Raw genomic sequence first — 15,645 nt, forward strand, 5'->3', positions numbered from 1 at the left:
AAAGTATATGCACTTGGTCGGGGCTCCTTGTGCATAAATCAATGCGGCGTGGCATGCAGGCAACCAATATATTTCCACAATATTCTAATTTATTGAGATGCATCTCTGTGTGTGTGTGTGTATATATATATATATATATGGAGACGGAGAGGAGATGGGACAGATGAAGAGATTATTAGGTCTCAAAGATTATATTTTTTATTATACTGTCAAATTCCCAGTCGAATGCAAATAATAAAAGAACCATTGATTTGAGGTGAACTGAAAACGCATTAACAGGGCTGTACACTGCAACGAGATTATCGCAAATTGCCCCTTAATTTGGCCCGTGCGAGTGGAAAATAATATTTGGGGGCAACCTTGCGAGTAGTGATTTTAACCCTTCATTCGCATTTCACTCCTAAATTAATCCATACAAATTGGATAAAAAAAAATAGTAAAACATTAGCCTACAACCAGGGCTGTACAGTGCGACATAATGTCGCGGTGCTATGAAAAAATCTGTCGGCAATGAATGAATTTACTGCGATAGCCTGTGAGAGAAAAATATTTGCGTGTGAAGTGAATCTGGGCCACGCAACTTGGTAGTTGTAGTCTATCGTGCGATTAAATACCATGGCCCGTCTGCATAGAGTCCATACATCAACACCAAATCCCATAATTCCTAGCGAACAATCGAATCGAAACTGAATGTGGCATCGCCAAATAAGAACTTCCTTTCAATACATTTAAGCCGCTAATTTTGCTCTGCAAGAAGAACGGAGCGGATATCAGACCATCTTATGACAACCACGTCCGATGTGGAGAGATGATAAGAGACCATAGCCGATTAAATTACGTCGGATCTGGCAGTGATGATTGACAGGGACACGGACACGTCTAACGTTCAGTTCAGCCATGCATTAGGTGAGTCGCCCACTATTAGGACGTTTTTCAATACTTAAATACTCTACTTAAATTTCCCTCCCGGGGATCAATAAAGTATCAACCTATCTATCTATCTAATAATGAGACTTTATGCAAATAAGATAATACTAATAATTGTCACGGTTCCCCGTATATGAAATGAAAGTGGCTTGCAACTTACTGCTGGTAAAATCACTGTTTATTTCTCGTTTTGCATAGTATTACATTCCACTTCTATAAACAATCAAAGTCCTACCGTAAGAGCCTCATACGGGTCAATTAAAGCTTTTTGATTAGTCTTTCCTTCTAGCTAATTGAACTGAACATTTCACTGTCAAAAGCGCAAACTTAAACAAGGTTGCGTCGCAACACGTTTTTCAAAATAAAGGTCAGATACCGTAGTAGGCCTCTCAATTCTTATAAAAAAAAAGTCCCGGATATACATAAACATTAATTGGCATAGTCTGATCTCTATAAACTGCCCAACACATTGATCACTTTAGGGACACCCTGAAACCAGTAACATCACAAATATGAAGCGGGTAATTACCCATAAAAATAATAAACCTTTCATGGGGTTATTTACAATAATAATAATTCATTTTATTTATAAAGCACTTTTCATTGTGAAACAAAGGTATGCAGAGTTTCTTGTCCTCCTGATTAATGAAATGGTGTGTGTGTTGTGGTGATCTCATTCAAGGAGCACTACAAGCGTGCGCGCACACACACACACAGTTTGTTGTTTTTGTTCTATTAGTGATTTACACACTTTCTCAGTTGGTTCATTATAAAAGATACAAACCTGAAAACAAAAGCACTTAAATGTTAAATAAAAGGACCACAGTAATGAGGCAGGAGGAACATATTTTTTTGCACTATAATGGTAAAATTGTTATTTAAAAATGTGGCCCTAAAAAATATTCTTTTCCCAACCAGTCGATCGCGATCGCTTTTTGTTATTTAAGATGAGGTCGGACTCGGCACTGACAGATTTGTGTTCATTATGCTGCTTTTATAAAGCCTCAAATGACTGCTTACAATATACAATTTTGGCTGGTAGCTCTCGGCTAGGTGGTAAATAAAAAAGTAGATCTTGGTTCAAAAAAGGTTGGGCACCCCTGGTCCAAAGGTTCTGTTGAACCTACATGAAGAGAGGTTCTCACAGTTGAACCTACATGAAGAGGTTCTCTAAATGTTCTGTTGAACCTACATGAAGAGAGGTTCTCTAAAGGTTATGTTGAATCTACATGAAGAGGTTCTCTAAAGGTTATGTTGAACCTACATGAAGAGGTTCTCTAAATGTTCTGTTGAACCTACATGAAGAGAGGTTCTCTAAAGGTTCTGTTGAACCTACATGAAGAGGTTCTCTAAAGGTTCTGTTGAACCTACATGAAGAGGTTCTCTAAAGGTTCTGTTGAACCTACATGAAGAGGTTCTCTAAAGATTCTGTTGAACCTACATGAAGAGAGGTTCTCTAAAGGTTCTGTTGAACCTACATGAAGAGGTTCTCTAAATATTCTGTTGAACCTACATGAATAGCTTATTTTGGTTTTGTCATTCTTGAAAATCATCTTGTGTTTCAGCCTAATGTTGGCTGTGGCCTGGAAATTGTTCCGTTCCAAGGTTTGTTTCCTGTTCAACACAGATTAAATAAACAGCCTAGCTGTTAATAATTATAAGCGAGACTGATCTCCAGGAGAAACACTAAGCCTGGCTCTGCTTTTGTTTGCACGGTGCGATTTCCTTGAAAAGTGCAGACTCTGCTGCATTCGGCCAAAATCTGAAAGAATAATTTTTTTACTGGATTGAATGACTTTAGGTGACCCCTCCACCCCCCAGCCTAGCCCCCTCCACCCCCCCCCCCCCCCCCCCCCCCCTCTCCCTTTCTAGCGACTTGGCCGTTGTGTTTGTTTAGTGATTCTTCAGTTACTGTGTTTAGATTGGTGCTTGTTGACATAAGAGAGAGCAAAGCTCTCTGGAGGAGTAGCCTCGTCCCGTTGCCATGACTCCCGTGCGCTCCCATCCAGCGGCTGCCTGCGCGGCGCAGAGCTGAGGAGGAGTAAAAGAGTAGGGGCGACAGTGGATCAGGAGGTAGAGCAGTCGTCGGGTAATCTAGAGGTTCCCGGTTCAATTCCCGCTCCTCCCGGGCAACGTGTCGAAGTGTCCTTGAGCAAGACACTTAAGCCCCAACTGCTCCTGATGAGCAGGTTGGCACCTTGCATGGTTGCCTCTGCCGTCGGTGTGTGAATGAGTGAGTGAATGGATGAATGTGAGGAACAAATTGTAAAGCGCTTTGGATAAAAGCTGCTATATAAATGGACCTTTTACCATTTATCTCACTCGCGTGTCAGACGGGAATATTGACTTAATTTCACAGAGGATTTATCTACCTTCATGTAATCAACTGACTTGTCTAAAGGTAGACTAAAGAAAAAACATTTACAGAAAAGTCTAAAGCTTTCAGGGATACTGTCATGGACATTTATACTGACAATTGCAACTGCTACTAAACGAGCAGCTGTATCCTGCCTGCTGTGGCTGTTTTGTTTTGCTCCGTTTGTCTTACCATGTTTTAACTTGTTTTAATCTTGTTCTGTTTTAACTCTGTATTTATTTTACCCCCTGTCCCTCAACAGGCTGTGCCTTTTGCCTGGTCGCCATTGTAGATAAGAATTTGTTCTTAATCTTAATGACTTACCTGATTAAATAAAATAAATAAATACACAAAAAATAAATGTAACTTCTACAACTCAGGAGGACCATTTGATTCACTCTAATTGGCTTAGTAATTTCCCAGATGAGTAACATTGTATGTAAAATGTGTGAAATGTAAATGTATTATTATATATATATATATACATATATATGGAGAGATGCCTGGAGAGACCCCTCTGTCCTCCACACTGGCCTCCCAGAGGCAGTTCCTCTTTTAGTGCTGCGTGTGCATTCACAATGTGTGATCTTCCTTTTAGCTTGAACAGTATGTGTTACTAACTGAACCTCTATCTCTCTCTGTCTCTCTCTCTTTCCATCTGTCTCTCTCTCTCGCTCTCTCTCAGACCTCCATCTGGCCAAGTTGGTATGGTGTACAGGATGAGGTCTCTGTAGGGGAGCCCTCCACGTCCGGCCCCCCAGCTGCGTCCTTCTCTCACCTGGACATGCCTCCTCCGTATGAAGCCGTGTCTGGAGGTAAACACCTGCATTTTTCACTCAAGGCTAGAAGGCAGCTGCATTTCGTTAACCTTAAAAGGGGCATTTAGCATATTTTCTGAATGTTATCATTGTGTTGTGAGTAGGGATGGGTACCGAATCCGGTACTTTAAGGTTATCGACTGAATCACTTCGGTACTACCGAGTATGTGAGATCCACCGGTGCCACATTTCGGTACTGTAGAGAAAAAAAAGCTAGATGCCGACAACGCTCGCTGCAATATTATATACATATATATATTAACATTGTTCTAAATAAATAATAATGATAAATAATTTGAAGTTTGGACACATTTTTTACAACTGAGGTAGGTAGATTTAAAAAAAAATTAGACTAAAGTACCGAAAAAGGTACCGTTGGGTACCGGTATCGATTCACAGGTATCGGTTCAAATGTGAACGGTACCCAACCCTAGTTGTGAGTGTGTTTCTGGGTACCTTTTAGCCCTGCCTCATTTACATACGGTACTACTGTCTCCCAGACCCACCACCACTACAAATGCTTTTCCCCAACTCACACAAACGCTTATTAACCCATTCCCTGCCACCACTTTGATCATCTTATACCATTCTCTGCCAGTACTGTAAGTCTATGGAGATGTTCACCTTCTTTGCAGGGCTATAACTTTTTTAATTGTATTGCTAAATTGACATTACTATGGCCCATTCAACATCAATTATCTATCGTTCAGGATGTAGGAACGTTTTATGTTTTCATTCACACATTCATACGAAAATACCGTCTAGAGTATAAATATGTTTTTATCGTTTTCTGCAGTATTTCCTAGAACGTGAGATATAGACATAAATGCATATATTACGGTATCCCACCAGAAATGTACCTCTCTTGTTGGGACATAATTGGACCCTTATTACTAAATATGATTTTATACTCAGTCAAGGAGGGGAACTTCCATAAGAATGACAATATTGCACTCATAACAGTCCTCCTTAAAAAAGACAAAGACCCCACCGAGTGCGGTAGTTATAGACCTTTAAGCCTCATCGGAAACCGATATCAAATTGTACTCTAAGGTATTAGCCATCAGACTACAAAAGCATATGACGTCTTTAATTCATCCGGACCAAACTGGCTTCATAAGAGGTCGCTTGATCACTGATAACATAAGACGATTACTACACGTACTAGATGCCAACAAGGAAGACAACACACCTAAGGCGATACTGTCCCTGGATGCAATGAAAGCTTTTGACAGGTTGGAATGGTCGTATCTATGGGCAGTATTAGAAAGGATGGGGTTAGGAAAAGGATTCATTGATATGATTAAAGTATTATACAAAGACCCATCGGCCATGATTACAACAGGTACAATCATCTCCAAAATCTTTCCGGTATCACGCTCAGCCAGACAGGGTTGCCCTCTTAGTCCCGGACTATTCGATCTATCATTAGAGCCTTTAGCACAATATATAAGACAATCCCAATCCATAGAACCAATCATAATCAAGGGCACACAACACAAAATTAGTTTATATGCGGACGACGTAATACTGTTCATGCAAAACCCCAACACCGCATTGCCTCATCTTCTCAAGCTGATTGAGGACTTTGGAGATCTATCGGGATTTAGGATAAATTGGCCGAAGTCGGCCTTCCTCCCACTTAACGCCCCTGCAAAAAGAAATATAACCCTCCCAAAAGAGATACAGATGGTAAAACACTTTAGATGTTTGGGAGTTGAAATATTCCCTACCATAAGCCAAACGGTGAAGCACAATTACATAAAAATCCAAAACAAAATCAAATACGACCTTGTCAGGTGGTCGAAACTTAAAAACTCAGTACAGGCACGGATATCAATAGTCAAGATGGACGTCCTACCTAGAATCAACTTCTTCAGCTCAATGCTACCGTTACCCCCTCCAAAGGGTTACTGGAAAGAATTACACTCCTCCACATACAAATTTATTTGGAATAACAAACCACCACGTATAAAAAGATCCACCGCACAGAGAAACAAAGCAGACGGAGGTATGGCATTTCCAGATTTCTACCACTACTTTAAGGCGTACACTTTAAGACCACTAACAACATGGTTTGATCCCCAAGCATTAGTATCCTGGAGAAATTTAGAAGAAAATATAGTAGCTCCACATAGGCTGAAGGGCATAGTATACACCAAATTACCAATTAAGCAATGCGAATGGAAATTTGGCCCCATAATCACTCATGCGATCCGGATATGGCGCGAAACACAAAACAAATATTCTACCCCACATAAATGGCATAATCATACTCCCTTATTCAATAACAATGCACTCTTGATTGGAAAACAACCCATAAGATTCCCTAGATGGGAAAAGCAAGGCATACACTCATTAGGAGACGTTTTCAACAAACAGGGTTTTTGTAGTTTCAATGAAATACGCAAAAAATTTAATCTCACCAAGTCCACATATTATTTTTACGCACAGTTATTGGCATGTTTGAAGGCTCACGGTGTCTCATTAAATATACCAATTGTACACCACAGATGCCACAAATTTTTCTATGAAAGGGAGACATCGAGAGGTTTTGTATCAGATCTTTATCATCAATTACTAACGGCCTCGTATGAAACCCTCCATCTAGACTTAGTCTGGAGGAGGGATATACCAGACCTGGAGACAGACTTTGACTGGCAAGAGGCCTGGGCAAATGTACGACTTGCATCAAGGAACCCGGACCATCAACAAATCAATCTTAACTATATTCACAGGACATACTTAACTCCTATAAGACTGAACAAAATGGGTCTTAAACAAGACTCCAAATGCTCCCTATGTATAAATGGGGACGAAGGGACATTTATGCACATGTACTGGGACTGCCCACCAGTTAAGATATTTTGGAAAGAAGTGACCCAGCAATTAGCAAATCTCTTAACTCTGGATATACCTGTACACCCCTCTGTATTACTGCTAAATGATGTCTTTGAGCATGCAGTACCTCCACAGCTAAAGAGATTGGTTTTATCCGGTATCACAGTGGCTAAAAAGCTGATAGCATCACAATGGTTTCAACCGGAAAAAATGTGCTGGAAGGTCTGGACTCTTGCATATCTCGATGTGATTTATCAAGAAATATCTACAGCAAGAATTTTGGGTCTCAATGAATCCAAAATGACATTGTGGTTAGAAGTGGTGGAGAGAATAAAAGCTAGCATATAATGGTAGTGTCTGGTTAGGAACAAGTTATAATGAAAAAGAAAGACTCAGAAGAAGCTTCTATCCCCAGGCCATCAGGCTGCTAAACGAACAATGAATGAACACTACACAACAACAACCACCAAACGCACATAGCACACACATCCACACGCACACACTCACTTTAAACAAACACACTGTAGCACCCACTCCACACACTTTATAGCACACACCCACTTTAAACAAACACACTGTAGCACCCACTCCCCACACTTTATATTTATTGATGAAGGATTGCACTACAACTCGTACACCTTACTGTAAATTGTACCTAAATTGTACCTCATCCCATTTCTGCTTTGCACTAGATAGTACTGTACATTAGTACACTGCATAGTATTGTATATTATATGGTAACTCAGAACATTGTACATATGTCTATACCGAACACTGTGACCTCATTTTCTTCTTCTAAATTACATGCTATACTATGTTATTTGATACCATCTTGTCTAGCACAGTCTCTGGAGCGTAACAGTAAGAAGCATTTTGTATGAAAGTATTCTGTACTTCTGTATGACAACTATTAAAGAAACTTGAACTTGGTTGGATTATCCAATGGGGGGTCCGGGAGGGGGGGGGTTCGAGCTGGAGCATATGTATGTAGGTTTTTAGATAACAGGTATTAGGGGTATATTCTGTATAAGACATTTGACTAAATGGTAATTTCATTGGATATGCACTGTGAATTAATGCTTGTATATCTTATCGTGTGTTGTCATGTTTGTTTATACGTCTGTTAAAAAAAAAATAATAATAAAAAAAAAAAAATTATATATTAGATTATCAAATGCCGTTTGATACCGATCTATGCGATATAAAAAATTTCAACTCTACATGGTCCTAAACGTTATGACTGATCATGCGCGGGTGAACGGAGGGGGGGGGGGGTCGTTTATAATTCCATGACCGACGTTAAATGATTTATGTAGTATGGGTGATATATAGATCAGAGCAGTTTGTATCGAAAATGATAAACAAAAACGCTGAAACTCACGTCAGTCTCCTCGTACCGTTGGGCAATGAGAGTGGAGCAAACAGTTCCCAGTTATGTGGTGGGGATCGAGGCGATCCATTTCCGGTTTGTATATTGCTAATACACGCCCAAATCATGTAGATTATTGAGTTATGGCAACGGATCCATATCCACGGTGTGTGTATTGAGTCCCGCGACGATAAACGAGTGGCCGGACGGAATAGGGAGACGCACCGGGATCACAAGAGATCCACTTCCGGTTGCAACTCGCTGATCAGCCACCAGGTGGCAGTATTGAAGCGTTGCAGAGTTGTGCTGGCTCACACAGCATCCGACAAGGCTCCGTGAGTGAAATATGAATACCATGGCGAAAATATGAAATATGGTCAGAATCACGTCGTACGCCGTTATTGGCAGAATTCGCATGAACTTGAAACCCGTCGTATGACGTTATTGGCGGGGAAAGGGTTAAAAAGAGTATTTGCCTTGCATTTAGAGAATGACTTGATTAATATATTTTGTTAATTAAGAGAATAATTCACACGCTTTGACGTACGTCGTACGTCTTTTGCAAATCAAGTTATGTGAGAACTGAGTCTGCTTCACCTGACTGCTGACGCCATTGGTCCTTGGTGGTTTCAGATGCTTTAAGTTAAAATAAGTGTTCTACATTCTGACAGCCATCACGGAGTGTGTTTGGTCAGTAACATTGGTCATTTTCTGGTATGGCTGTTCCATTTTATCCAATCAGAAGAGAGAACTCTACACTGAAAAAGCAAGAAACTAAAAACTAGTTTTAAGCAAATATGTGTTAAACCTGCGGTTCTCAACAGGGGTTCCTGTTCCTAGGGTGCCGCAGAGAGCTGCCAGGGGTGCTTGAGAAAAGAAAAAATCTTCTTTTTGGATTACAGAAAATTATCACTAAAGTGCTATCTGTTGCAGCTGCACTGTTTTCCATGAAAATCCCATATTTGGATAAGTTTGACCATTTCTCAAAATCTGAAAATCATTATTTAATAAAACACAGAAAAGGATCACCAAGTTACTCTGGATAAAAAAAAAACCTTTACAGACAACATTGAGACAAAGCTGCCTGACACATCTCCATCCAAACTCTTGGAAGAACTCATTGAAATCTCATCTGATACCACCTGGAGAGCTAGTTTCAGAGTGTGGTGCTGAGTACCAAGTATCTCATGATGCAGCAGTTAAGGTGTTGATACCATTCAGCACCACATATCATCTGTGTGAAGCTGGCTTTTCATCCATGACAGCTCTGAAAACAAAATATAGGGCCAAGTTGAGCCTTGAGGATGACATGCGTATTGACCGTATTATTAGCCAGCAGCAGCAGACCTCGTATTGAGCTAGAAATGTCCACTGAGTGAACAAGTGCTTATTTTCTGTATTTATTTATATTTTGAGAAATGGTAACTTGGTGATCCTTTTCTGTATTTAAAAAAAATACATGATTTTCTGTTTTTGAGAAATGGTCAAACTTATCCAAATATGCTATTTTTATGTAGAACAGTGCAGCTGCAACAGATAGCACTTTAGTGATCATTTTCTGTATTTAAAAAAAGAAATACATGATTTTCAGTTTTTGAGAAATGGTCACACTTATCCAAATATGACAGATAGCACTTTAGTGATAATTTTATTTAAAGAAATATGCTATTTGATTTACTACTACAAGCAGTGTAATGTCAACAGTACTAAGCCATTTAGACCTTAAACACCTGTTACTAATGCATTATATAGCCTGTAGTGTTGTCAAAAATATCGAAAAATCGATACATATCGATTATGAATATTTAAAACGGTTTCGATACTCATTTGCCCAAAATATCGATATTTAATTATTCATAATTCTTTTTATAAGGAAGTTGCATTGTTCATTTCAATACCTGTAATATTACAGTAGTCCACACACACACACACATGTGCATTCAATTAAGTCGGAATATGACTGTAATAACAGTTCAGTTTGTCAGGTACATGCAACACAGATTACAGTGTTTACATCTGTCTGCTTGAGAAAATACCATGTTCTGCAATAAAAATGATTGAAGTGAGATGAACAGTTATCTAAAGATAAACAAAGGGTTTTAAAAGTGTTATATTTATCTTCTCTTATAGTACCAGAGAGAAGCTGAGGAGAATCAACCAGCAACAAAAGCTAAATTTGTTAAAAAAAAATATATATATATATATATATATATATATATATATATTATTATTATTTTTTTTTTTGTATCGAAAATATCGACTTTTCAAGGTATCGTATCGAAGTCGAAATTCCAGTATCGTGACAACACTAATAGCCTGCATATTATACAGACAAATGTGTTTCCCGGTTTCTTAAATAAACATTATTTTGAAAGCAAGCACTTTTGTCATCATTGTAGCAAAAAAGACAGGACCGGAAAAGTCTTTATCGTATGTAGGGGTGCCCTGGAATATTTTATTGAACACGGGTGCCTTGGCAGCAGAAAGGTTGAGAACCCCAGTAAACATGTTCTGTGAGTGGAGGGACTGGGAGACCCATGTTACTGACAAGACATTCTATATCAGTGATGTCTGTCAGAATGTAGAGCTATTTAACAGTTATCTTAACTAATAAATACCACTTCCAGCACCTTTTTAAAGGTTGCATGGTTGTAACAGTGTTTCCTCGACATGCCACCGCAAACGCATTCCCCAAACTCCTTGAGACCTTCTTGTGCCACACGCACACAGGAGTTTCCACAGCTGTGTATCTTCAGCCCTCGGCCATAACAAACAACCTTTAACAGAACCTCATAGCTCTGTCTTTCAACACATACACACAGTGTTCTCTTTTTCACTTCAGGATATAGTTTATGACTTTTTTGCGGCAGGAAGCGGGTCATAATGAAACTTCCCCTGCTGCAGCTCGATGCTTTCTCTCTGGTGTTGATGCTTGCTGCCTCCGTTTCCTTTGTGGAAATGACATTTCCATATATATATATATATATATTTTTTTTTTTTCTTTTTTTCTTTTTTTTTTTTTTTACTCCTAAGCTGTTTGATTTTTATCAGTACTACTACTTAATACCTCATTGAGCTCCTTTTCACGTTCCCCTTAGAGAACAGACGGGAGTGCGTTTTAGTTGCCTGTAGCCAGTGCTGCAACCACTTCCTCACAACAGAACCATATACCGTAATTTTCGCACTATAAGCCGCACCTGAATATAAGCCACAGCAGCTAAATTGAATGATGTGTACATATATAAGCTGCAGGTGTTTTAATGTTTAATTACAGTCTTCCCACCAGCATTGGGACACAATACTGTCGGACAAATAACAAGAATTAACTCATTTACAAGTTGTATTAAGTTTAGCAAATAAGGGAACAGATAAATAACATTTCAATGCAGTCAAAAAAGCAATATTTAGATTTTTACATTTTCGGGTTTGGTCACGTCGAGTCGCATATAAGCCGCAGGGTCGAAAAATGGGGGGGGAAAAGGGGGGGCTTATAGTCAGAAAATTACGGTATATACATTTATGTATTTATATTTACTGCATAGAATATGTCTGTCTGAATACCTGCATATAATCCTTCTATATACCTACTAATACACCTCAATATAACCCATATAGCTCTGTATGATAGCAAATGCTGTATATATCGTATATTATTCTTACCGTATATATCTATTCATCTGTCTGTACATACCGGCATATAATCCTTCTATATACCGTACTACTTATACACCTGCATATAACTCATATAACTCTGTATGATAGTATGTACAATAATTCTGTACTGTATATTATATAAATATATATTTATTTTTACTATATATATATATATAGTAAATCTGTCTGTACATACCTGCATATAATCCTTTTTTCACATCTGTAGATACTATATCTGTACATATCCCTTACCTACTCTTACTAGTTACACTGCTGGTCAGTATGACTTACTACCACAGTGTCTTTATACCTGTATCACTGTACACATTAATACTACAATTCTGTACATGCATCTGATTAGCACTATTAGTCAGTAGTACTATAATTTTATACACAGTTTAATCACCTGTCCATTGTATATTACTATTGTACTTTACTGTTACATTTGCACTCTGGTTGGATGCCAAACTTATTTTCGTTGTACTTGTACTTGTGCTGTATGATGATGATACATTTGAATCTAATCTAAAACAATAGGATTCAGGTTGGAAACTATTTTTATAATTGCGGGGTCTCTCCATGGTCTGTTGTTGAAGCCATTTGATGTTAAGCCTGTTAACACTTAGTTATACTTATATTTACTCTTTGATTATTTATATTTGCTTTTTGTTTTATAACCGTCAATTTGCAAGTTGTTTTGAAAGAACATTTTACAAGACGAGGAATAATGTTGTGGGTGGTTGTTTTTTTCTTTTACATAAAATCTAATTTTTTTTTTCTTTTTATCTGATGAATAGATTCTCAAGATAGTTGTTAGTTGCAGCTCTGGAACTAGAGCAGGGCTTAGATTTGACCCAACATTGGATTGATGGGCCACCGGCTTCTCCATCTCGCTTCCACAACGAAAACCTTTAACCAAGGTCAAACCATCGACCTCGCAAAAGTGGCAATCACTGAAATCGCTCACTAACGTACCTGCAGTGATGAAGTAATCTGTCTTGTGAGTAGGTGCCTAATTGCCAGGCAACCAGTAGCCAGCAAGCTGTCAACAAGCTATGAACAAGCTGTCCTTACATGACAGCTTAGCCCAAGGAGCAAAGTAAGATAAAAATCCTTTATTGATCCCCTTGGGGAAATTTGGGTGTCATGGCAGGCTGGCAGCATGGGGGAGGGGAGGTATGGGAAGGATAATGGTAGACATAAATATAGGCAATAGAATTGGATCTGAATATAAAAGTATGAGGAATAAATAAACTGTGTAAACAATGTAATTAACTCTGAATATAAAAATATGATTTTACATTAAAAGCAAAGTAGCATCTGATGGAGAACCTAAAAGCATGCACTTACACCTTAATGACTCATCGCGTGCTGCCAGAAACGTTTCCGCCGGTTCCCCGCTTTGAGAACGCCTGAACCGGAGCCTAGAGGCTACTTAACGAGGAACAATAAAAAAAAAAAACTGTACAATAAACCATAAAACCACACAAAGAAATACTCGCATCCCCGAACGCAATGCCTCCACCCGGCCAGCGGTCAGATATGCACGGCAGGTTTTCAGTTTCACGTTTATTTATTTGATCTTTTTAAAATAACCACCCTAATGCTTTGCTTGGTGTACAGTATGTGTTACTAACTGAACCCGTCTGTCTCTCTCTCACTCTTATCTGTCTTTGTCTCTCTGTCTGTCTCTTTCTCACTCTATCTTTGTCTCTCTGTCTGTCTCTTTCTCACTCTATCTTTGTCTCTGTTCGTCTCCCTCTCTGTCTCTCTCTCTCCGTCTCTTTCTCTCTCGCTCTCTCTCCTTTTCTTTCTTACGCTCAGAGGATGTGACTCAGTTGATACTTGGCGCTCTGCGTCTCTCACCACTTGTTTGGTTCAGAGCTGTATGGGCTCCTCCGGTAGTGGGACACAACAAGAGAGTCACTGCCGCTCACCGGTGCTGTTAATCTCATGAGTTCATCTCTTTTCACCACTAGCATAATGTCTGGTCTGTGGTGGTTGTGTAGTCACAGCAGGATGTGGGGGGTTTGGGGGTGGAATCGACGATGTTTCGGCTCTGACTAAATATAAAAAATGTCTGGCCGTGTTTCCTCTTTCCACGGCAGTTCTTATCAGTGTTTTTGAGGGACATTCTTTAGAACAGTAGTTCATCCTGCTACTGTAGATAATAGATATTGCATTCAGGTTGTCTCAAGAAAATTCTACTGCGACCTCTCTTTGAGAACCGGTATAAACGCGCCCTTGCAACGTCGAAGAAAGTATTACAGGGGAGAATTGTTTGAAACGGTTGAATTGTTCTTTTTGTTCTTTCTGACTTGTTCTGATTGTTCTTTCTGATTTTCCTTTTTAGTTTTTTCTGATTTGTTCTTTCTGATTGTTCTTTCTGATTTTCCTTTTTAGTTTTTTCTGATTGTCCTTTTTGTTCTTTCTGGTTGTTCTTTTTGTCCTTTTCTAATTGTCCCTTTCTCTCCCGTCATCGCAGAGGATGACCTGAAGCCGCCTCCCTACAGCGAGTGCGCCCGGAGCGATGATGCCGACACCCCTCCCCCTGCCCGCCACGCCCCCCTCCCTCCGTCTGAGGGAGGAGACTCCAGCGGTGAAGCCCCTCCCCCTTACACGCCCAGTCCCACCGCGACGGCCAATCCGGAGAGCGCCCCCGCTGGCCCCAATCAACCGCACTCTGAGAACAGACCCGCCTAGACCGACCCACCTTGCCTTCCTCCAAGCGTTGCCTTCCTCCGTTTGACCTCAGCGATCGTTTCCAGCCTAGCTCGTCTTTCACACACGCACGCGTGCGAGAGAGAGAGAGTGGACATTTTGTTTTGTGTGTTTAGTGGTTTTTAAAGCCAGGTTGTTTTTCTACTTTTACCGTTAAGCAGTGGTTATCGGAGTACGATGATGGCAAATGACATCCAGGAAACCTGTGTGTGTCTCGGTGAAGACCCTGCCTCCGTATGAGGGAGGGAGGGAGGGAGGGAGGGAGTGCACACTCATCCTCACAGACTTAAAGGGAACCATGAAGACTTTGAGGTAAACAGAGAGAGAGAGAGACCTTGGGCTGTGTTCTGTCCCTCCCGCACGCCCTCGTCCACTTCCTCGTTCCAGATTAGAAAAAGACCAAACAAAAAGACCTTCAGGCTCAGGACCACCAGCGCTCGGGAACCGGACACCACCACCGCCGTGTGTGTTTTGTTTGCGTGTCTGTTTTAAACGGAAGTCAACAAGGACCTTTTTACAGGAAGAAGGGAACCCGTTTATCTAAGGAGTTTTGGTTTACGACACAGCCAGCAGGGGAAGGTCAGGGTTCCTACACGGTTCTGGGAAAAACTTGGGGAGACACGTGGAAAATGTATTTGATCATTTCCATGTCTGGAAAAGTTTGGGAATTGGAATGTAACAATTGGGTGGTGAATATTGGTCAATTCAGACACACATATTGACTATACATTACACACCTACTGTCATTCCACGTATTATCATCCTTATATCTGAAACTATTTTAAATGTTTGTTTGTCAGTCACATCACCCAGACACCATCAGCAATTCAGCCTACATCACATTGAACAGTGCTGACCGAACGTGGTCAAGTCCCGTCACGATCTAGAGAAAGTGTGTGTAGGAATCCAGGTCCATGTGTCTGCAGTGATGATGATGGTCCTGACTGCTGAGTTTATTG

At 40.0% G+C, this 15,645-nt stretch overlaps 1 protein-coding gene across 2 annotated transcripts in view; it reads left to right on the forward strand.

Annotated features, from left to right (window-relative positions):
- Positions 1-14,914, forward strand: part of LOC311238075 (uncharacterized protein) — a 35,063-nt gene extending 20,149 nt beyond the window's left edge. For both annotated transcript variants that reach the window (XM_084326048.1, XM_084326047.1), the window contains exons 4-5: positions 3,969-4,098; positions 14,451-14,914. In XM_084326048.1, the coding sequence (XP_084182174.1) occupies positions 3,969-4,098; positions 14,451-14,668 (348 nt within the window). In that variant the 3' untranslated portion in view covers positions 14,669-14,914. The remainder of the gene's footprint in view (positions 1-3,968; positions 4,099-14,450) is intronic.
- The last annotated feature ends 731 nt before the right edge of the window (positions 14,915-15,645 follow it).

This window comes from Notolepis coatsorum (assembly GCF_963971535.1).
Source record: "Notolepis coatsorum genome assembly, chromosome: 12".
Classification (NCBI taxonomy): domain Eukaryota; kingdom Metazoa; phylum Chordata; class Actinopteri; order Aulopiformes; family Paralepididae; genus Notolepis; species Notolepis coatsorum.